General features: G+C 51.7%; 1 protein-coding gene across 8 annotated transcripts in view; it reads right to left on the reverse strand.

The window, feature by feature from the left end:
• CACNB4 (calcium voltage-gated channel auxiliary subunit beta 4) overlaps window positions 1-23739 on the reverse strand; it is a 67667-nt gene that overhangs the window by 19666 nt on the left and 24262 nt on the right. For 7 of the 8 annotated variants that reach the window (XR_007632022.1, XR_007632023.1, XM_050339675.1 and 4 more), the window contains exons 3-4: window positions 1635-1754; window positions 1225-1347 (exon numbers count right to left, since the gene is read on the reverse strand). Coding sequence is in view for 6 of the 8 variants with exons in the window: in XM_050339675.1 (XP_050195632.1) it covers window positions 1225-1347; window positions 1635-1754 (243 nt within the window). In the remaining 2 variants the exon portion in view is untranslated. Of the gene's footprint in view, window positions 1-1224; window positions 1348-1634; window positions 1755-21212; window positions 21359-23739 lie in introns of those variants that run through there. The other variant, XM_050339678.1, reaches the window with a different exon arrangement.

Here is a 23739-nt window from a genome sequence, read left to right on the forward strand (position 1 = left end):
GCTGTTCCACCCTGGCACAGGCTGACCTGACTTTGTAACCAGATTTTAGCATCATTCCAAAATCTGGAACCATTGTTCTAATCCAATCAGGCCCTGCCAGATCGCTGAGAAACGAATTCTGCAAAGCCTTTTTCCACCATTCCCCAAATCCGACTGAGCTGCAGCCAGGGCTCCGGGCAGGCTGAAGGTTGGGAGTGTTAACAAAGGAAATAAAGCTAAACCCTCAGCAGAGCTGACAAACACCAGTAAGCCAGCTGGTTTACAGCTTAGTGACAATGTGATCCTGGGTATTTAGACCTCGGAGGACGACTCAGGGAGTGCCAAGACACGGATTTGGGACTCTTGTGTGGGAGAACGAACAGGGCAGAGCGATAAGGGCTTAGCACTTAAACCCCATCGGCGCCCTGGCACTAAAGGTGGCCACGGCCAAGCATCAAAAACAGGCTCAGGGCATTCAAGTGCCTCTCCTGTGCCCTTCTGCAAAGCAATTCCCTGCTCCAGCCCCACTGGGTGCCTCTGGAGGGGCAGGAGCAGGTGGGCTCAGTCTGAGGGAGCTCAGTGCTCTGAAGTGATGACGAGCACACGCTCAAAGAAAGAGGCAGCTGAGCGCTGAACACCCTAAAATAACCCCAGAATGCAGAGATGAAGAAGTGCTTCTGCAAGCTGCAAGCCTGGGTACCAATCTACAGCACAACAGGGGGTTATGCAAATTTGGAGGGCTCAATTCAAATGAAAAATTGCAGAAAATATGCTCAGCGTGCAATAAAATGCAATTTTCTCTACCAAAGCCATACTTAGGGCCCATTTATTCCCGTTTTTTCCCTTATTTTTGTATCTGTCCTCTTCAGTGTTTTCTTAATGTGTTATTCTAAGTCTTCTTTTCTCCCTCACAAGCCCATCTGGTGCTTTATGAAGACCTGGTGTGACCTGGTGCTGCTCCACTCTGTGATCACTGGGAGCCCTTTCTGCTCCACGATCTCTGACCCACCACAAACCTCCCCTGATGGAAAGAACCCGGACCCACCACGCTGAAGGGAGTTATTTCCTTCCTGTGCCGTGGAAATCCAACAGGCTGGCCATACCAAGTGCAGGATAACCACCCCAGGGAGCTGGAGCTCCACTGAAGCACCAGCACTGCTGTGCCCTCCTGCCTCCTCTCACCTCTTGGATGGTGTGCTAATCCACTCTGGCTCAGATCCCCTTTTTCCTAGCTCCTGGTTTTACCTCTTTGATGTGCAGGAAGTCCTTGGCATCGAAAGAGATGGCAGTGCTTGGCACAGGGACATCTTCATCCAGAGCTCCACAGTAACTCACGTTGGTCTTCACAGCAAATGCTACCGGTTTGGACTGCAGAGGGAAACACAACACAACCACTGCAGACTGCCCTCAGTCAGCAGCTGTACCCAGCTGCAAGAACTGCAGCACAGGGTGTTGTTAAAGCCATAAAAATTCAGCCCTAGTGATTTCCCACAGGCTCACTGGAGAATACCCCCCTTTAGAGAGAATATTTTTATCCGTTCCCAGCTTGGCTCAACCGCCAAACTACTCCAAAAGAGCAGCCCTGTCGCAGATTGTCACCCCAGGGACAGGCTCAGGGGCACAGAACTCAGCTCTTAGGGCTGAACAGGACACACCTTGGCCCTCTCAAGCTGGATGGCTGCCTGCTGCTCCCTTTCCTGGCGGATTGCTTCCCTGTCCTCTTCCAAAGAGACATCAGAGTCCGAGGGTCTGCTCGTGTACGAATCTGCTGAGCCCTGAAAGGAAAGCCAGGTCACCAAGAAAGCACAGGGAACGAACAGAAACCCCTTCCCCAGCCACATTCCAAAAAACCCCCTTAAAATATCTGTGCATTCATCTCTTTGAGTGGGTTTTGCACCTACAAAACCTGCAGAATTCAGCAGAGAAACAACCTGGCTTTGCCCATCAGGTGCACTAAGGCCAAGGCAAAAATCCCAAGAGAAACCTCTCCCTTCACTTCCCTACTGACACAGGGAAATCCAGCTCAGCTGTGGGCACTGCCCAGGAGTCTTTATAACATTTAAATCCTGTTTGGCAGCCTCAGACTCGGGATAGTCAAGGGTTAGGTCACCTCAGATGTAATTAAGGTATCAGAAAGCTTGGTTTGAGTCATCCCTCCCCATGAACACACTCTACTGTGGAAGCGCTCTGCCCCCACTCCCACTGAGCTTTGTCCTGGGCTTCCAGGGGCAAAAAGGCAAAAATGACATTATTAAAGGCTTCTTGACAGGGGAAGGGCTTTAACCTTGTAAAACAGGGAATGTTTAAAACTCCTGGTGAGCCCAACACAGAGCTGCACAGCCTGTAGCTCCAGGAGAGCTGTTCTGCACCACCATGTCCTCCCCTCAGATTGATTTACATCCTGCAGCACAGGGACACGTCTGGACAGTGTGAGTCAATATTCTTACTCTCCACGTAAAGCAAAATACTCTTAAATACTGCTGTGAATCCACAGCCATTGCTGCAGATCCATCTCCACTGATGTGACTGCATATCCATCAGAAGATTGCTGGCAATGAACCACTGAGGGGCTCTCCTCATTCCATACTCCTAACCTGGCCTGCCACTGGCAAGGGCAGATTTCCTCATGCCAAGAGCAGGACTTGCCTGACAGGATCTCACCCACAGCTGTGATTTTGATCCTGCTTTTCCTGCTGCTTCCTTTGGGATGTAGCAGAGACCAGGGAACTCCTCAGCCACAGAGATACAGAAAAACCCAACCACCCCCCCAGACCAGGAGCTGCAAACCCAGACCAGAAGAACAAATTTCTTTGCCCACCAAACACTCTGAAGGTACTTTTGTACCCGCTGATCATCACAGTTTTTATTTAAGGACAGCAAAGCTTCAACAGCAGTAGAAAGGAAGAAGGAAGAGTAAACACATATACTCTAAATAATAAATCAAAAGGCATCATGAGAAATACAAGACAAACCCTGCAGGAGGAATGGGCTTCTTTCCAAGTTTCAGTCCTACCTGGGATAATGCCCTGCCACAGGAAGGCACCACACCCTGGGATGGCTGAGCCTGCACAAGGCCACTCCTGCTGTCACTGGGGGCAGCAGACACTGCTCCTCAGCCCAGACTCTCTGACCACCTCACTGCCCCAGAAATTTTCTGGGTGCTGCAAAGTGCCTGAGAACAGGGACAGCAGCACCCACAGGGGCGGACAGCAGGGATGATCCATGGGGGGCAATGGGGAACAGAACCTGCACAGCCCCCTATCACAGAATCACAGGATCACTGAGGGTGGAAAAGCCCTCCAGGATCATCAATCAAGTCCCCCCTGTGCCCATCCCCACCTTGTCCCCAGCCCAGAGCACTGAGTGCCACGGCCAGGCCTGCCTTGGACACCTCCAGGGCTGGGCACTCCAAACCTCCCTGGGCAGCCCGTGCCAGTGCCTGACCACCCTTTCCAGGAGAAATTCCTGCTGATGTCCCACCTGCCCCTCCCCTGGCACAGCTGAGGCCGTTCCCTCTCCTCCTGTCCCTGTTCCCTGGGAGCAGAGCCCGACTCCCCCCGGCTCCCCCCTCCTGTCAGGGATTGCAGAGCCAGAAGGTCCCCCCTGAGCCTCCTTTTCTCCAGGCTGAGCCCCCCCAGCTCCCTCAGCCCCTCCTGCTGCTCCAGCCCCTTCCCAGCTCCAGCCCCTCCGTGTCCTGGCTGGGGTCCCAGCAGTGCCCCAGCACTGGGGGTGGGCCAGGCCCTGCCTGGGGCTGGGACACCCCAGGGCTGGCACAGCCCAGGTGACACTGCCCACCTGGGCACACCTGACCTATCTATTTACTCAGGTCTCCTGCTGTGATTCAGGGGAGCTCCACAAGGGAATTCAGCAGGAACACGTTCCTGGGCTGGACCTGCAGTCCCCACGCTGGCTGTTCCTGGTGTGCTGAGAGCACTGACTTATTGAACAGTGTCACAACAAAGCAGTGCAAGCAGAGCAGCTGATCCTGCAGGGCCACCCCCGGTGCTGTGCCAGGCTCAGCCCTGCCCGTGTGCCAGAGATCCCCCCTGGTACAGTCACAGCCACATGATCCTGCTCTCCCAACTCCTGCCAAACAGCAAGTGGCTTATCTGGAAGATGCAGCCCCAGGACTGTGACTCACACGACGCTGAACTGCAGCATCACACTGGAAATAAGGCACTGACTGCTCCGCAAATAGCAGCAGAGGGGCAGGAGAGCAGCCTGCCTCGTGGAGGATTTTTGGGTCTGTTTGCAGCATTTGATGGAAGATGAGGATATTGCCAGAAATATTGTGCAGTACTGACAGAATATTGTGCAACAAGCCAACACAAACACTGCTGTCTGCTCAGCACCGGGAGCAGGGAGCTCTGCTCTGACAGCTCCCACTTGCTGAAACCGCAACACGGAAGCAAGAGGAAAAGGAAGAGCCAAGAAGCCATTCCCCACCTTCTTCTTGGACACCAAAATGTTCCTAAAGGGAGGATTTCTGCATGGGAAGGACTGCCCAGGCAGGTTTGGAGTCCCCATCCCTGGAGGTGTCCGTGGCACTCAGTGCTCTGGGCTGGGTGACAAGGTGGGCATCGGGCACAGGGGGCACTCTGTGGTCTTGGAGGGCTGTTCCACTCTCAGTTACCCTGAGATTCTGTAAGGAGACCCTTTCACTTCTTTATTTCCACTTTCACACTCGCACATAACGTTCAAGGATCACTATCACTACCTACCCTCAACCACGACCCCCTGGGAGCCAGAGGAACTCTGTCAAGTGGGGGACCGGTGAGTTCAAGTGACACCAGATTTGACAGTTTGAAGGAAACAGGCTTTGCTGGATAATTATATTATCCAAGGCAATGAAAGCCTCCTTTCTTACTTCACAGCCTTTACACTCTGGGCTTCTGCAAATTCATTTTTCACACAACTCATTAATTATTTTCTCCCCTGCCTCTCTCGTCAATTAGTGTAACTCAGCTCTGATGAAAACACAGAGGTTTGCAGCAGTCCCAAAGCCACCAGGGAAAAGGGCAGAGCAGAGAGGACAGCAGGTCCTGCTCTCATTCTCGTGCTCACTGCCCGGCCTCACACTGAGCCTGCTGGAAAACGTGTGCTGAGGTGGGAAGGGGAACACAACACTCCAAGTGAACTGGCATGTCCCAGCATTTTAGGGGGGGGAAGGTGACATGAATCCTCTTCCTGGACACTACAGCCAACAGCCAGCCCTGCTGCTTGCTGAAGGAATTACCAACCTTCAGCTGTTTCAGCTGAGAAATGAAGACTCACTGAGCCTGCAAACAGTTTTTGCCCCAGTGCCATAAACACCCAGCTCTGGATTGCTCTGTCCCCATCCACAACTGGGAATGCTCTGTCACATGGCTCCTGCACTTACAGCGGAGATCCACTGGCAGCTCCCATCAGCCAGAGGACATGCAGGCTCTCTGGGAAAGATTTAGGGTGTGCAGAGTCCATGTTTTCCCAAAGGAAAACATCTCTGGTCACACAGAGCTCCTGCCTGACCCATTAAACACGACAGCAGTGTTGTGATGCTCCCAACTGCAGCATCCTGCTCTCCCAGCCAGCCTGGCCAGGGGGTTTGGAGCACATCCCTGCATCCAGGAATGCTCAGATGTCGGGCACACATGGCAGTGCCTGTGCCTGAGGAAGCCCTGGATGTGTGCTCAGGAACACGGGTTGTGTTCAGCTGAGCACATGGGGAGTGTCTTTGCTATCCCAGAGCTCGCTCTGAAACCTTCTCAGATGGCAAAGGATGGGATCTGGCTGTGCTCCCCCAGCACCCAGTTCCCGGGAATGGTGTGCTGGAATCAGGATAATACCTCATGGGAAAGGAGATCCCTCCTGTCCCATCCCAACCCCACCCTGGCCTGTCCCTCACCCCACAGCAATCCCCCCTGGCACCTCCAAGCTCCCCAGCAGCTTTTGGGATGTTCCAGGCAGTCTCATCCCAGAAGACACAGGATGCCAAGTTCCCAGAGATCCCAAAGGTCCTGGCCTGGTGCAGAGCCCGTGGTTACACAGCAAACCAAAGAGCTGAGCCAGAGGTTACTCCAAAGCTTTTAAACTGCTCAGGACCTCAATTAAACATTTTCTAGGAGACATCCTGGAGTCATCAAATCCCAGACTGGGTTGGGTTGGAAGGGACCTTAAAGCTCATCTGGTTCTCCTCATCTGTTTGCTCCAAGCCCTGCTTAACCTGGCCTTGGACACTTCCAGGGATCCAGGGGCAGCCACAGCTTCTCTGCCCAACCTGTGCCAGGGCCTGCCCACCCTCCCAGACAGCAATTCCTTCTCAATCTCCCATCTGACCCTGCCCTCTGGCAGTGGGAAGCCATTCCCTGTGTGCTGTCCCTCCAGGCCTTGTCCCCAGTCCCTCTCCAGCTCTCCTGGAGCCCCTTTAGGCCCTGCAAGGGGCTCTCAGGTGTCCCTGGAGTCTTCTCTTCTCCAGGGGAACACCCCAAACTCTCCCATCCTTTCAGGATGTGTATTTAGAGAGAACAATTTATTTCAGTTACACTGTGATACCGGTCTTTAAACTGCCCATACCCAACACTTCCAAACTTGGCATGGGGGGAAATAACGAGAGGAGGCTTTTAACTATCCCCCAAACAGCCCAGAAAGGCAGAAGGTCAAAATAACCCTGTCAGAGAGGTGGCTGCTTTTATCTGCCAGGTATCACGAGGTTTAGGCGACTCAAGAATTATTTATTATTATTATTAACAGTTTTATCTTCTTTTCCTCCAGCTGCCTTTCACCCAAGACAAATTCCCCTCCTGCAGGACACACTGTGAATGTGGCCCTGAAAATCCAACCAGGACAGGGTTCAGTTCCCAAGCAAGTGATTTTCCTGCTGAATCCCCCAACACACACAAAGCAGCTGCAGAACCACTTGGCACTGAGTTGTGATTGCAGAATGAAATGCTCAGCAATTATTGCCTTCTACATGTTTGGTAAATTTATTTAAGACAACTCATTAGGTGTCTCAGCAATTTGGAAATTACTAGGTAGTGAGAACACGGTTTTTTTTCTTTGTGAATACTAATTATCAGAAACTGGGGCAACTGTTCTAACATTTCATGGTCTCTTTTTTACCCTGGATTTCAGATCTTGCAGTCACATCTCCTTCCTCCAGCTGCCTTCAGCTCAGCACAGATTGTGTTTCTACATTTAAGAAATAGAATTTAAAAAAATAGTGGTAAAATATATATATATATGTATTTATTGCCAAAATACTCCATCTTTTCTGGTACTGTTCAAATGAACACCCAAAGGCAGGAGATTTTACCTGGCAGGAGCTGCCTGGGGTGGTGCTCATACAATGTATTTGCTGTGCTGAACTTTTCCTTCTGACACCTTACAGATTCAGACCTTCCCACACAAATTAACACCCGTTCTCCACAGTCTCCCGGCACAGGGAAGGGTGAGGATCACAGCCACAGCCATCACACGGGCTGTTTGACCCAAAAATGGCTCCGAGCCACAACATTTGAACACCACACAAACCTTTCAGACCCCAGGTTTTTGTTCAGCCACAAAAGAGCCAAGATCTGGGAATGCTCCGATCTGTGCTCTGTTCCAACGGCATTGAATCAACAGCTCCAGCCTGAATTCTGCTTCAGTCTCTGCAGCTGGTCCCTCTTTTTCAGGAAACCTATTCAGAAGTCCCAGGAGAGCAGAAAGGTGTCATTTTTCTCTGTGATAAAAGGCACCAAACTAAAGCTGCAACAGAGACACTGCTTTATGTTTTGTAATTACTTCAGCTCTTGAAGGCACTGAATGATCCTCCCAAGGCTCTGGGGAAGCTGCTCTTGGGTTGGATGACACCTGCTAATAAAAGTGCACCTGGGATGCTAAATGAGCTCTCCTGAAAGGACAGAGCTGCTCTGTGGCTGTTCCCCAAGTCAAGAATGTTCCCTAAGTCTCCAGGAAAAAAAAACAAACAAACAAAAAACAAATTACAAATACTGCCCCCAAACTCAACTTCCTCATCCTGCCAACTCCACCAGCATCTGTGGTGCCATATGTGGTCTGCCACAGCATTCCCTCAGACACACAGTGGGAAGGCTGCAGCCAGGAAGTCCTGGAATAACGTGGTGTGTTCCTAACTCAGGCTCCCATCAGCTCCCTGTGCTGGCTGGGATGAAATGTTCCTGCTGAAAGGGGCAGGGCACCTTTCTGTTTTTAACATCACACCCAGCTCCTCGTTCCAGCACCACGGACACCTGACTGGGGATCTGGGAGAGGATCAGCTCCCGTTCTCCTCTTGGTTCACTCTGTTCAGGCTCATCCCCATTTCCCTTTGGATTTCATCCAGCTTAGGTGGGTTTTCTCTGCCTGGGGCTCTCGTGTCACCAGGGCAGCTCTGGGAAAAGGCGCTGCCTGTGCCCTGTCCTGGGACTGCTCCCACACAGCAGGGAATCCTCAAAGAGTCCTGGAATGGTCTGGGTGGGAAGGGACATCAGGGATCATCCCATCCCACCCCCTGCCATGGGCAGGGACACCTTCCAGTAGCCCAGGCTGCTCCAGCCTGGCCTTGGACCCTTCCAGGGATCCAGGAAAACGCCTTTGTTTAACACATCCTGCTGTGCAGTGACTGGGCCATGCTGGGAGGAATTTCACTCTGCTTCATTTAAAGCTCAGTGTGGGCTTAGGTTGGCTCTGTTGTGTCCTGGGGTGCTTTTAACCATCATCTTCCTTCCAAAACCTTCCAAACCAGGAGGCTCAGAAACAGCTTTAAACACTGAAACTGAGCATTTTCATTTATTATTATTATTATTATTTAGTTTTCTGCTCTTTTTTTCCATTACTTTTTCCCAGGGAGCTGCCACAACCTCAGATTATTTTCCTTGCAGCCAATTCTGATCTCGCCCAACCGCTGCCCCTCCAACAAGCTCTCATGGACTGCTAGAAACACCTCAGTGAGAAAAAGCCCTAATTTTCCAAGTACTTTTGCTGCTGTAAACAGCAGCTCCTCCCCCCAAAAGCCTTGCAGGCTCAAAACTGGTCGTGCTGAGAGCAAAACACGAGTGAAAGCACATCTTGCTGTCGCCTACTGGGGTAATGTTTGAGAGACACTTGGTGGCACCTGATTGCTGTAATCAAACAGGGGGGGACGATCCAAGGACTTCCCAGGAGCTCAAGGTTGTTGCAGGCTGGGCTTTGCTGCCCACTGGCTGGCTGGGAATTCACAGGGATTTGGGCTGGGAATTCAGCGGGGCCAATTACAGCCCGAATTTCGTGGCTCTGAGATCACTGCTGAGCATCAAACACATTAGGGGGGTTATCATTGCTACATAAAATGAAGGGATTAAAATCCCCCCTGACAATATTTGCTGTTCCTGTATCTGTTCCTGCTTGGATATTGGCCCACATGTTGAAAACACAGCGGTGGTTTGGGAGGGATTTGTTGTTACCAGGGATCTTCAGGTGGTTTGTAAGGACACAAAGCACAGGACAACCAACCAACCAACAGGGATTTTGGGAAATGGGAAGCAGGAACGAACAAATAATATTTAAAAAAAAAAAACTTGGGATGCCACTGGCTAAATGGGGTAGATGGGATATTTAGAGAGGTAATTTAGAGAGTTAAATATTAGAAATTCAAAGACAGAATTCTCCTTTTTTAATAACTGCCTCCAAAATGGGTTCTTAATTAAATGTCTTAGAAGAAACAACAGTTTAATATTCCTTTTTACCAGCATCCAGCAAGCATTGCAATCAAGAAAAAAATCCCTCAGGGATCGCTGTCACACTCACAACCCCTTGGATTTGGCATAAACAGTAACTGAAGAGACCCTGATGGTCTCATTTTGTGCAGAAAGCTCCTTCTCCATCCCATGCACCAGCAACCACAAATCTACAGCAGCAAACAGGACAACTTTAAGCACCTGGAGATTGTTCTTTGCTGAAAGAAGGGGGGAAAAAAAGCCTTGTCAGGAGTGGAATCTGTCAAAAGCTTGACAAGATTTAAACCCCTTATTTTGGTCTAAAGCTTTGCCATTATTTTGGGATGTTGCAGAAGAGGTACATTTGTTCCAAAGAAAATGTCACTGCTGCCAAAGGTTCTGCTGGTGCCCTATAAATCTGCCCTGCAACACAAGCAGAAAGGCAGGGGGTGGGTGTGATGAGTGAAGGCAGAGCCTGGTCAAAGGCACAGAAATACATCCAGCAGGAAGAAGGAAAACGTTCAAAGAGGAGCAACCAGAACACGCAAGTCACATGTGAGGAACTCAAGTCCCAAAATGCAGATGCTGGTTCCTCCCAACCACCCTGATGCTGGTGTCACCCCCGGGTAGGAAAGTGTCCCAAAACCATTCCTTGCACTTCCAAAAGAAAAAGAAGGACGAGGGGAAGGATGTAAATCAAAAGCCAGGCAGCTGAACTTCAGAACTTCCCAAATTCCCTTTCTGCCCTGGGCTACACAGAGCAAAACCCCCAGGACTCGGTTCTAGAGCAGACAAACTGCTCGTGCAGGACAGACAGACCCTCCCCTTACACTGCAGCTCCTCCAACAGAACATTCCAGGGTGCTGATGACACGATCCAAACATACAGAAGCACCGCTCGTGGAAGAGCTCTGGGATGAACATATGCATGGGTTATGTAAGTGTTAGTGCATCCCTGGCACTCCCGGACACATCCCCAGGACATCCCCGCGCTCTGGACCGATTCCCTCCAAGCCGCAGGAAGGAAGGTTTGGATTAAACTCCCATTGTCTCCCAGCATTTCAGCATTAACTCTTTCTTTCCCACGGCAGGAGCTCCCCGCCTGGAAGCGCCGGTGTCGATGGCTCCCGTGGGCTCGGCTCCGTGTTCAGCCGCAGTGGCTGCTCCGCAAACGCCGCTTCCCACGGCACAGATCCCGCCGGAAGATCCAACCCCTCCAGCTCCCGTTCCGGGCCTCCTCCCGGCAGGGCTCGGCCACCACAGCACAGCAGCGCTCCCTCCCCGTGCCCGGCATCCCTCTCTCCCGGCTCGGCAGCCTCGGGAATGCTGCGGACACGGCCGGCAGGGAAGGGAGGAGGAGGGAGGGGAGGAGGAGGCCTCGCCACGCTCCCGGCAATCTCCTCATCCCGCAGAGCTGCTGATGCCCCGGGAGCACGGCCAGTCCTGAGCCAGCACTGCCTGGGGGGGGCAGAGCCCATGGACACCCCGGTTCTCCCTGGGACAGAGCCAAACCTTCCCGAGCCAGCGCCAGGGAGGGGACAGGCACCTGCTCTGAGCCTGGCACAGCCTGTACTTTGATGTCCGTACTGAGGAGGGGAGGTTTGGGAGCACACACAGCGTTCCCACGCTCATTTTCCAGCCCTAAGGGAGGGTTTTCCCCCAGCTCTGTCAGCAACGCAGAGCAAAGGGAGAAACACAAAATCCTGCAGTCTGCCCTCTCCTTGCAGGGACACCTCGTGGATCTCCTCTCCAGGAAGGCTGCCCAGAGAAGCTGTGGCTGCCCCTGCATCCCTGGGAGTGGCCAAGGCCAGGTTGGAGCAACCTGGGATAGCGGAAGGTGTCCCTGCCCACGGCAGAGGGTGGCACTGGATGATCCTTAATTCCCCTTCCAACCCAGGCCACTCTATGAGTCCTGCATTCCCTTTAAGTTCCTAGCCCTCTGTACACCTTTTCCAGCAGGGAAGTGCAGCGGGAGCACGGTGGCATCCCACATAGCCAGGATCCAAGCCAGCTCTTGCTGGCTTGGATCCTGGCTGTGTGTGATGCCACCGTGCCTGTATCAGCTCCCCTGACACAGCCCCTTCCCTTCTCAGTCATGCCCATCCCTTCCTGAAATGCTGGTTAAGCTTCCAGCTGCTGGGAAGTAGCTTTTTTTCCCTTCCCTCCCTTTTTTTTTTTTTTTTTTTTTTGCAAGTAATGCAGCAACTGCAGTTGGGTGAAGAGGGAAAGGGAGGAACAAGACATCAGACCATCAGGAAGAAAGGCAGCCGAGCCTTAGGAATATCCAGTTGAGGAATGTAAAACATCCCATTCTGATGCCAAATAGGTCTCATCCATGTTTTATAAATTAAATTCTCGCTTACGAAGGAAGGCACAAAATACCTGTGCAAAATCTTCCCCCTCAGCAGGTACCACTGGCACAGAGAGAACAGGAATAAGAAATCACAGGAACTGAGGCTTCCTCCTGCAGACAAGTCCGTGGGAACAGGGCAGCACGGGAAAACTCCCAGTCAGCTGCAATTAGCACGGGACAACGCAGGGAGGCAAAGTGCAATTAATTTGCCTGGTTTTCCATCTGTCAATACCCCCTTCATTTTCTAATAAGAGATCGATAACAAGCACAAAGTTCCAACGTTCTTGGTTTCTGGGCTGCACAAACATCTGGAGAACGTTTCAACTCAAACAAGCACCACAAAGCTGCCCCTCACCCCTCGTCAGAAACTCTGAAAGCTTATCAATCTGTTTTGAAGTCACTCTGCCCACTTCTCCTGTTCAGACACTTCAGTGCAGGTGTGTATCAGGGAGGTGACGTTCCTTTTAAAGGACCCAACTTCCATGGATCCAGCTGGAGCCGAGAGCAAGGGCTGCCTGGGAGGGGCAGGATGAGTGACAGGCTCTGGGTGTTTTCCCTTGGCGGGATTTTCCCTGGATTGGCCATAATTGAGACATCCCTGCCCTAGAGTGATGCTGGGGCTCGTTCTGTCACAACCTGAGGGGACCACTGATTGTTTGGAACGTGGAATTTTATCAGGGTATCTTGTGACCTCTATCTGAGCAGAGATTCACAGATGGTTTGCCAGGACACATCATTTTCCCAGGCAAGAGGGACACCTCTTCTTCAGGGAATACACCCATCACAGCAGGAATGGGGCTTAACAATGCTGCCAGGAACCCCTGCATGGAAAGGAGAGCTTTGTAAAGCAGCAGCATAAGGGGTAACCACCAGAAACGTGATTTTATTCTTATTATAAGGGTGTGGAAAAGTTTGAACTAATAGGCCAGAGGCTTCCAGGATGAGCAGGAAGAGGGAATGGGGAGGATGCCTTGGCCACCCTGTAGCTCACCCCATGAAGGGAAGAGGTGCAAAGGGCTTCTTTCTGGCCATAATGGACATGGCTGCTAAAAAACAAACCCTCCAGCCTCACACACCCCAAGAGCACCCAGCACAGCTTCTACAGCAACCCATTTCCCAAGGAAACATGACACCTCTGAGAATGCAATCCCTGTGATTGTCCCAGGGACACCCAGCCCATGGCAGGGAGCAGAAAGCACTGATGAGCTGAGCAGCACCAGAGCTGATTTGCAGGGAAATGTCCCAGCATGAAAAAAAAAAAAACCTGGGAGGACTCACAGAGAAAATATATTGGGTATAAGCAGAATTCTCTCAAAATAGAAAGGCTTGTGAAGTTTTATATGAAGTGTTAGCAGCTCATTCAAACACACTCTTCACCACTTCAGGACTCAGCAAGATGAGAGGGAGTATTTTTTCCTCATGATTTCTCCCATGTTGCTGCAATAAATCAAGGCACTGCCAGGCTGGGGAAGCTGCACAACCAAATAGCTCCATTTCTGGAACTTAGACAGCCTTGGTACTGTGTGACTGTTTAGGAAAACAAAACAAAACACAAGAGCAGCCCCTTGTCCCCCTCTCCTGGGGTTTTCCTGCTTTTCTGTGTCCTTGTGAAAATGCAAACCCTCCTGAGGGGCAGAACAGAGCCTGAAGCCCCACTGCTCCTTCAGTCCTTTCCTCAAGGCACTTCAAACCCTTCCTGATGAGGCCTCAGAGAGAAGCAGAAGAGGCAGATTCCCACCCTGCACTCAGAGAGAAGCAGAAGAGGCAGATTCCCACCCTGCACTCAGAGAGAAGCAGAAGAGGCAGATTCCCACCCTGCACTTAGAGAGAAGCAGAAGAGGCAGATTCCCATCCTGCACTTAGAGAGAAGCAGAAGAGGCAGATTCCCGTCCTGCTCTTAGAGGAAGCAGAAGAGGCAGATTCCCACCCTGCTCTTAGAGGAAGCAGAAGAGGCAGATTCCCACCCTGCACTCAGAGAGAAGCAGAAGAGGCAGATTCCCATCCTGCTCTTAGAGGAAGCAGAAGAGGCAGATTCCCATCCTGCAGTTAGAGAGAAGCAGAAGAGGCAGATTCCCACCCTGCTCTTAGAGAGAAGCAGAAGAGGCAGATTCCCACCCTGCTCTTAGAGGAAGCAGAAGAGGCAGATTCCCACCCTGCTCTTACAGAGAAGCAGAAGAGGCAGATTCCCACCCTGCTCTTAGAGGAAGCAGAAGAGGCAGATTCCCACCCTGCACTTAGAGAGAAGCAGAAGAGGCAGATTCCCACCCTGCTCTGGGGATGCACAGTCAGGCTGCACTGGCTGCCTCCAGCTCTCCCTGCTGCTGGAAAAGCTCGGCTGGCTCTGGGTGTCTGGGGAACTCTCTGACTCCAAAATCCACTTTGCCTGATCAGTGGGGGACACAAAGATAGGGGGCACAAGACACAGAACCCCCCAGTGCCTCCCTTTCTGCTCTGGAAGTCCTCGTGGAGCAAGGGAAGGGCTGAGGCTGGAGGGGCCCTCCTGAGCCCAATCTCCTAAATCTGTGTCCACACACACGGGTGCACCCACAGCCACAAACCCTGCAGCTGTCCAGGGACTCTGGGGGACACCAGCCAAGGTACCACAGAGCCTCAGGAAGGGAATGGAAGAGGCAGGAGTGAGGAAGAGGAGCCTGGAGTTACAGGGACACACTGAACCCCCACAGCTGCATGTGCCTGGCTCTCTCCTCTAACCCACCCACCCCTCCTTTTCCAAGAGCTGCTCCCTTGAGTGCTTTTCCCAAAGGAGAAATCCCTTTGGATGCCCAGTCACACAAAAGCCAGTGCTCTAGGAATGAACCAGGAAGCCTGGATGGAGCAAGGAGCTCTAGACCAACCTTGGTCTGCTTTGATTCCTCCTAAGCCTCCCTCCCAAACAGTTCCACACAGACTGGCAGCTGGGAATTCACTCGGCACGCACAGCTCCACGGCCTGAGAGGTGTCATGAGTGGAGAGGAGCAAGATGTGCCCACCAGGCATGGAACCCCTCCTGAAAGAGGGGAAAACGCCTGGAAAAGCCTGTGCCAGGCTGTTCACTTCCCAACTGTGCTCCACACCGAGCACCTGAACGGGAATGTGTGTTGGGAACGGAAAGGAGGGAGGGACACGGCAAAATGAGAACTCAAACCAGTTCCTTTTTGGCATGAAAATTAGTGACAAAGCACTGTGGAAAAATACAAGGAGAGTTTGCAAGAAAATCTTGACACCACCTGCGATCCCCACGGAACTGAGCACTCAGCCAGCCAAGTGACATCTTGGAATTAATTACCGGATTCCAAATGACCATGAACAGTTGTCAGCCTTGGCCTGTTTGTAAAGTAATCTGCATTTTTGCTGATTTTTAAACCCAGGCTTTACTATCTCTGTAAATGCACGCTCAAAGGGAAAACATCCAACAGCTCAGGAGCTCCCAAGCAGGACATGTTTTAGGGAGATAGGGAGGCAAGCCATGACAGCACCAAATCCTAGGTTAAGCCTCTCCCCTCGTTATTTATTATCCCTCTGATGTGTTCCTTTGGCATCACGGGCCACATTCCCCCCTCCAGTGCCCTTGAGCCCGGGCACAGCAGCATTTGCTGGAGCTCTGGGCAGTCCAGGGGCAGCACAGCTGGGACAAGACCTGCAGCTTTTGGCTGCACTCCACGGTCAGCCAGGATTCCCCAGGAGGGATCCAAAGCCACAGTGAATCCCACACCTCAGTCCTTCCCAGGAACACACCATCCCACCAGGTGAGCTCTGACCTGCAGCTGGAATTGCAAACACAGTCACCTATTCCTCAGTTTGTCTCTTGAAGCTTTTCTCTCTCTTTTTTTTTTTTTTTCATTTCAGTGTATTTCTGGTATAAAAAAAGCACCTCTATGGAAACAGCAAGCAGGCATTTATAAAAGTGATTTATGATTCGTACTCAAAGTTTTATTTGACTGCTAGACTATCAAATCATGTTACAGTTAACAAATACGATCTGAGTCAGACAGAAACCCACTTTCACATGAGCACAAAACATGGCAAGGGCAGTTAATGGTGTAGTAGTAGGATTTGAGAAATTTTAGTGGGAAAATCTAAGTAAAAAACACCCCAAAGAAGCCAACTGTCCAACCTGTCAGGCAGCTCTTTCTGCACAAGACAAATGCCAGGCAGCTGATGATTCATTAGCCAAGGCAGCCTATTAAGGACTAATGGCAATGAAAACAGCTTTGAAGCTGTCACAAACACACACTCACTCACATTCTGTAACAGCCACACCTCCGGGAGGATTCACAGCAGGCAGAGGATAAACTCCTTGTATCAAACAATATTGATTATTTTCCCAGTCAAGGCAGACTTCAGCACCCATCTGACACTGGAAATCCTCCCCAAACAAACAGCAAGGAGATAAGTGGTTAGGTCCTGCATGACCAGGTGCTGACATTCCTCACCCTTTTTGGATTAAACCTTAGAAAACTGAACTCACTGAAATGGAGAAACAAAGAACAGGTATCCTGCAGGACAAGCTGGGTGTCTCCAACAAACCAGCAGCACTGCAGACACTGTTCTCCCAGCTTTACACCTCCAATTCCTGGCTGGGAGGGTGGACAGGCCCTGGCACAGGTTGTCCAGAGAAGCTGTGGCTGCCCCTGGATCCCTGGGAGTGTCCAAGGCCAGGTTGGACAGGATTTGGGACAACCTGGGCTGGTGGAAGGTGTCCCTGCCTGCCAAATCCATCAAGCCACATGAGATATCCTTCAAATCTCGACTGTCAACCTTCCATCTTCAGCTTGAAAACCTCAGCAGGGACCTGATGCACCCAAAAACCACTGAGAGCCTCCTAACCCCACAGACATCCCAGGTTTGATTTGACTAGAGGCACGAGATGGAAGATGCTTCTTACTCAACCTACAACAACTGAGAAGATGGAGAGGGCAAGCAAAGCCCACCTTTGCTTCTCCTTTAGCCATCAGAGAGGCACCAGACAGAAATCCAACACCACAGCACGTTCAGACTCTAAAATACTTTAGTGGGCATGAACCCCACCAGGAGTGTTCACCTAACTCTGGTGCCAGTGTGAACTGGCACAGCAGCTCTGACTGCAGGACACCCTCCTGGCTGACACAGCAGGAAACACAAGCCCTGCTTCCCTGTGGATGGGAAGGAGCAGCAGGAGCCAGGCTGGGGATGCAGGGATGGGAATTGCCTGAGGGAAGGCAGGCAGGGTGAGAGGCAGGTCAAGCAGCTGAAAGGAGCCTGGAAAGGAAGATGGCACGGGGAAGAGAGACAACAAGCAAACAGGTAAAAGCAGTTACTAAAAAAATTACTACAACAGGGACACACAGGGCAAGCAAAGCCACCTTCCCACGTGCTTCAGGGATCAGAGACCACATGGAAACCCAGTCAGGGGGAATCTAAATATGAACAAAAACACAGGGGGAAGGTGAGGGCACAAATGCAATTCCACCTGAGATGCCCTGGAGCCGAGGAGGAAGAGGCAGGAGGGGGAAGAGGCAGCCCTGGCATTCCCAAGCAGGCAGGCACGAGGAGCTGTCACCAGCTCTGCCAGGGCACTGACACTGCACAGCACCCTCCCTGCCCTGCCTGAGCCCAGCCCAGCCCTCCCTGCTGCTCACAGAACCCAGCTGAACTTCCCTGTGCACAGGCAGCTGTTCCCACCCGCCAGATAACCCTCCAAGTGCCCAGTAAAGCCCCTCCCAGATAACCCTCCAAGTGCCCAGTAAAGCCCCTGCCGTGCTGACAGGCCCTGAACTCCCCCCTGGGAGCTGAGGGAGGATGTTCTGCGTGCTCAGCTCTGGCTCTGAGGGGATAAAAACAACCTAAAAGGGCCTGTTCTGTGTGTATGTAAAACACACTGACCCCAGGCAGGTGTCATTCCCATCGTTTCCAGGGGCTGGGAAGGACTCTGCTTGTTGCCAGCTCCTGGAGGTGATTTTTTAATGAAATGCTGCTTTAATGGCAATGGAATGTCACAGGAAAAAAATGTGATTTCTTATGGGAAGGTGTCACTGAAGTTTGGTTCTGACAAAAGTGGAGCCTTTCCTGAAACCAGAGCACTGGGAAACTCTGGAGTGGCCTTTGGAGCAGCACTGAGATCCCTCCCAGCCTCACACACAAAACACTGAGTTCACAGCTGTGAGAATAAAACAAAATATTGCATTATTTGCTTTCCCAGTGGGCCTCACTGTCTGCAACCCCTGTGCTAATAGGGCTTTGTGTCCTGCTCTCTCCTTATGGAGAACGTGAAACACTTCCCTGCAGAGCAAAGCAGCTTTAATTCCCTAAAGGGTGGTGGCCCTGTTAGAACTACTCAGAGCACTAAAAATGCCCCCAAAATCCCAGGGCAGGGTAACAAATAGGCAAAAAAATCTTCCCTGGGAAGATGTTTCTCCCTGTGGTCACACAGTTCCTGCCTTCCTGTGCTCCTGACAAGGGCACTTGTGCCTGCAGAAGTTGTTTGCTCCCAAATCCCTTCTCCTAAAGACGGGAACTACTTTTTGCCTCCAGTCACTGGCAGCTTTTCTCAGCTTCAACAGTGCAATTTTCTTCCTCCAAAAAGCCTCACAGTAACTAGTGCATCATCTACTTCACATTAATCATCCCAGCTGGTAATGGCCTGTGATGCCACGCACACACTCACTGCTTTATGGGTAGGCAATAAAAATTGTATTTTTGCACGGTTTGTACACATGCACACACCCAAACACGCTGTAACAACAGCTGCTAGGACAGAAATCACTGACAGATCTGTTCACTGGCAAAAAACGGGGGGGGGGGTGTTGAACGTCAAAAATGCTGCTGCTTTCACCAGGAAAATTCCACCTGCACGCTTCTGCTGGTGTTCCCTGAGCAGCCAGTCTGCGTTTTGGGAGGGCAAATGCCCACTTCGGGCAGAGCTCCTGCACTACTGACTCCTGTGGCCGAGGTTTACTCCGGGCTGGAAGCACCGCAATCAGCAGAGCCCTCTCCATCAGGGCTGCTCCAGGGGAGCAAAGAGCACGCCCGGGATCGGAGCTCGGGCTGCTCCAGCCGCGATAAAGCCTTCCAGGTCCGACAGCACAACAATAGCGAGGCCTTTCCTTTCATCTCCGCACGCTCCCCGTTCTCTGCTCGTGCCCGCAGGGCAGCGCGATTCTCCCCTCGTTTGTTTGGCACCGAATTAATTCCGGCGCGGTGGCTCCGCCGCGGCTGGAAAGTCACCCTCGCGTGAGCCATCCCTACCTGTCTGCCGGGAGATTGTCCCAGCAGGCATTCCCAGTCCTCGGATCGGGAGCTAAAACAGCAAGGGACAGCGGTTTAAGTGCTCCCGGAGCACAAAGCAAACGAACGCTCCGGGAATTTGAACTGCTTTGTGCCCCAGCCTGTGGGGTTTGTGGCCTCTGGTTTTCCCACGCGGTATGAGATCCACATTGCTTTTAGGGTTTGGGTGCCTTTTTTTTTTTTTTGTGGTTATGAGAATGAAATTTTCACACACGTTGCCATGATTGTGGAAAATAGGTTTATCCTAAAAGATTCTCAATTAATGAGTAAAATTACAAAAGCTGTAAACAGCATTATCATGAACTACTGAAGAGAATATTAAGGAACCTGGAAATGACTCCTCCATCCCAATCCTTCCAACTGGACAGCCAAAGACCTGCTTCCTCTCCCCTATTCCATGATCCCACCAGCACAAATCCTAACGCAGATGTTTGTGTACAGGTTAAGTCTCTGCTGCCATTAAAACTGCTTTTCCAAAATAATGCTCTTGGCAGAGCTCAGGGGGGCTTTAATTAAAATTAAACTAAAACACAGTAATTCCACCTCACCCTGAAGATGAACTTCATTCCTTGAGGGTGGCAGAGCCCTGGAACAGCTGCCAGGGAGGGTGTGGAGTCTCCCTCTCTGGAGACATCCCAACCCCACCTGGACACATCCCTGTGTCTCCTGCTCCAGGTGACGCTGCCTTGGCGGGGGTTGGACTGGATGATCTCCAGAGGTCCCTTCCAATCCCCTGGCATTCTGGGAATACATGGAATTGAGCCCCTCAGAAGCACCTTTAAATCCCACCACACGTGTATGAGTGTTCTCTAAAGAACTGTCACAGGTGACACGTTTCCACACCAACCCCTATCCAGCAACTCCTTTTTCTTAGCCCTGCCACCGCACTTTTAAGTTGTCTCCTTAAGAACATATTTATGCTCTGTTGAAAAGACATTATACCAGCACCAGACACATTCAGGATGGCGAACAGCTCCCAGCGATTCACGCTTTGCCTGGTTTACAGAAACATCCAGTTGGATCCCAAAACACATCTCTAAAGGAACCGACACACTCAGATGCACTTGGCATGGCAGCTTGGGAGCAGCAGCAGACAAAACACAAACCACAGATTAACACAACACGTCAAAAGAGCAGGAATTCCTCAACTGACCCGAAAAATTTCCCCTGGATCCCTGGGAGTGTCCAAGGCCAGGCTGGACAGGGCAGGGAGCAGCCTGGGCTGGTGGAAGGTGTCCCTGCCCACGGAACGAGACGGGCTTTAAGGTCCCTTCCAACCCAAACCATTCCGGAATGCTAAAAAACACAGCTCTGAAATATTCCAGGCACACAGCTGGGAGGGATTCAGAGGCACAGGTTTTCCTCTCAACATGGTGCACTGCGTTCATTTCAGTGCTGTCGCTCCTCTCCCCCTGAAATAAAGCGATGCTAAACCAAGTTGCTGGTACGTGAGGCAACACGTAGAGGGGCAGCACTTCCACACCGGCACCGGCACCGACACAGGCAGGGAAAAAATCCCCATCCAAAGGGCTACGGGACCCGCCGGCTCTCCTGGGGACACCACATCATCCCCTCCCGTGCGTCTGCACTGACGTACCCGCTATTTTTTGTTGTTATCCGTGTGTTTTACGAGCCGGCCAGGACGCCTTATGTAACAGATGCCTGTTTAATATGGCCCGGCGTGTCCACGGCCGCGGTGATCCCGGCGGGACACGGACACCCACCTGGACACCCGCGGGGAACGATCCCGTTCGGGGCGTCTCACACGGCCCCGGGGGGCTGCGCTGCCACAGACCCGCCCGGGGAGGGGGGATCGCTCCCCGGGGAACCACGCCAGCCTGTCCCGGTGCGTGTGGGGCAGCGCGGTGTCACCCCACAGCGCCTCAGCCCCGCCACACGCACCCAGCCCGCGGGGGTCCCTGCGCGCCCCCCCGCCCCGGCACTCACCGCCTCCGAGTCCTCAAACCCATGCAGGTACAAGTTGTCGTACATGGAGGAGCGCGGCGGGCGGAGCGGGGCCGGAGGGGCCGGGGGAGCGCGGCTGCGGAGCGCGGCGAGGCGGCGGGGCCGGGCTGCCCTCACGGCGCTGCCCTCACAGCGCTGCGGCGGCGCCGCCTCCCGCCGGGCTCCCCCGCCCCGCGCCTTCCCGCCCGCCGCGCCGCCGCCCCCCATTGGCTGGGCCGCGCAGCCGCCGCTACGCCATTGGCTGGGCCGCGCCGCTGCCCCCGCGCCATTGGCTGAGACGCACGGGGCGCGAGCGGCGCTGCCCGCGGGCGCCGCCTCCCGGCGCCTCAGGGCGGGCATGGCGGGGGGGCAGCCCCGGCCCTCGGGGAGCGCGGCGAGAGCGACGGCGGCGGGTGGGGGTTTGTTTGCAGCGAAATATATCTGGTTTACAGTAAAATAGACTGATTTATAATCTGCTTAGTCTAGAGACGACGGAGGGGGTCTCGTTAACGCACATAAGTACCGGAGAGGCGCGTGGTGCCGACAGGACGGTGCCAGGATGTGGCGGTGCCCAGCGACAGGACGGGGGGCAGTGCCCGTAAATTAAAGACAACCTCAACACCAGGAATTCCTGCTTTCCCTGGAGGGTGGCAGAGCCCTGGAACAGCTGCCCGGGGAGGGTGTGGAGTCTCCTTATCCAGAGACATCCCCACCCCACCTGGACGCGTCCTGTGGCCCTGGTTGGACTAAACGATCTCCAGAGGCCCCTTCCAACCTTAAACACTCTGTTGTTCTGTGAGCTGTTTACAACAAAATCCAGCCTCACGTCTTCGAGATCCCGGAGAACGAGCAGTTCGTTTCTGAGGAGAACCACCCCCCCGTGTCTGGAAACCAGAATTAAACACTAAGACACTAAGATTGAACACTAGGAATTAAAAGAACACACACACACACAGTGGCTGAAAACAAGCAAACCAAACCCTGAACACCAAGAATTAAAAGAACAGAAGTTTGAACCTTATTTACAACTCCATTAAGAGACAAAAATCTCTAAATTGGTTCCTGCTGGAGCTTTAAGACTGGAGCTTCTGGTGTAACACTACGTGAATAAAAAGTAAATAGATAATTAAAAAATAACGGTGGGACTAATTTACTTCCTATCCTTATTAAAACAGTTACTTTAAATCTCATCTTCAGTGCAATCTGATCCAACATCACTGTGTTCACAAACGCTCCCTATTTGCCTTTTCCATTTGCTTTATCTGCCTTTCCTTCCAAAAGCTTCATTTAGGTCTGCAAAGTTCCCAGTAATCCTTTGGGAAGAGTAAAAAAACCCATCTGAAGTAAAGCCAAAGGTGTCATTCTTAGCATATTCACAATTTCTTACAAATTTCATCAAAGGCTCCCCAAAGTTATGTTAAATATTATTCCCAATTTAATACTTCTTCTGGAGGAGGATCTCAGCCCTAAGATGGTCTTTAAATTGGTCATTAAACTCCCTACACAAGAGTTAATTTTTACGTCCTGTGCTACAAAGCAGGTTCCCTCCCCACCCCGGAGCTCTGGGACGTTACAGATTTACAGAATCAACGATCAGAATCATTTGTCAACTCCAAATTTAAAAAAAATAATAAAATGCTTTGAAATCACAAGAACAAAAAGTGTCTGAACTTCACATGGATTTGTAATGAAATAATTTAATTCAGAAGTCAGGGGAATCACTATTTGATTTCCAGTCCTTGCATTTCACATTGTGCTTTTAAGACACGGAGGTTATTAAAAATACATATTTAATGACTCGACTTGAAAGGCTCCTAAAAGATGCTATAAAAATACACACAGCTCATTAAATTGGGATTGTACTTGGGAAAGATCTAAATATGAGGGAAAATTGCACAACCCACTTCCAGGATTTAACCTGAGTGCCTCAAATACGGCGATGGGGCTGCTCAGTTGGGGTTGGGGGGTCTGAATCCCTCCCAGCATCCTCAAATCCTGCCCCACTGGGACAACACCCTGTTCCCAGCACGAGGGAGGGGACGTGGGACACCCCTGAACTGGCACAGCAGACCTGAGCCAGCCCAAACTCACACACTGAGCACCCATTTCCATGGTCTGAGGTGGAGAAAATTATCAACAGAGACCAAAAAAGTGGCAAGAACACCTGTATTTCCAAGTGTTTTCCTCAGCCACGTGTCTAAAATCTTAACTACAAATCCCTGTACATAGAGGAATTTGGAATGAAAGGCTGTTTGGAATATTATAAATTAATTTACCCAAGAGAGGGTAACACACTGAGGTGACAGAGGGAGACATCCAGCCCTTGTAAGTTGTCTGACAAGTAATATAATTACAATAAATATCCTGGAGGAACAGGGGGATGGATTTTGAAGAGGAGAAGATGGATAAACAGGGCAAGGAAAATAACAGCTCTGAATTTATTTCAGTGACAAGCCAGCCCTGTTCCACGGAGATCTGTAAGGCACAGGGACTTTACTCTGCATTTATGGGGGGTCATCTCTGTGGGATT

Source organism: Myiozetetes cayanensis, unplaced genomic scaffold (assembly GCF_022539395.1).
Source record: "Myiozetetes cayanensis isolate MyiCay16 unplaced genomic scaffold, myiCay2020 scf9, whole genome shotgun sequence".
NCBI lineage: Eukaryota > Metazoa > Chordata > Aves > Passeriformes > Tyrannidae > Myiozetetes > Myiozetetes cayanensis.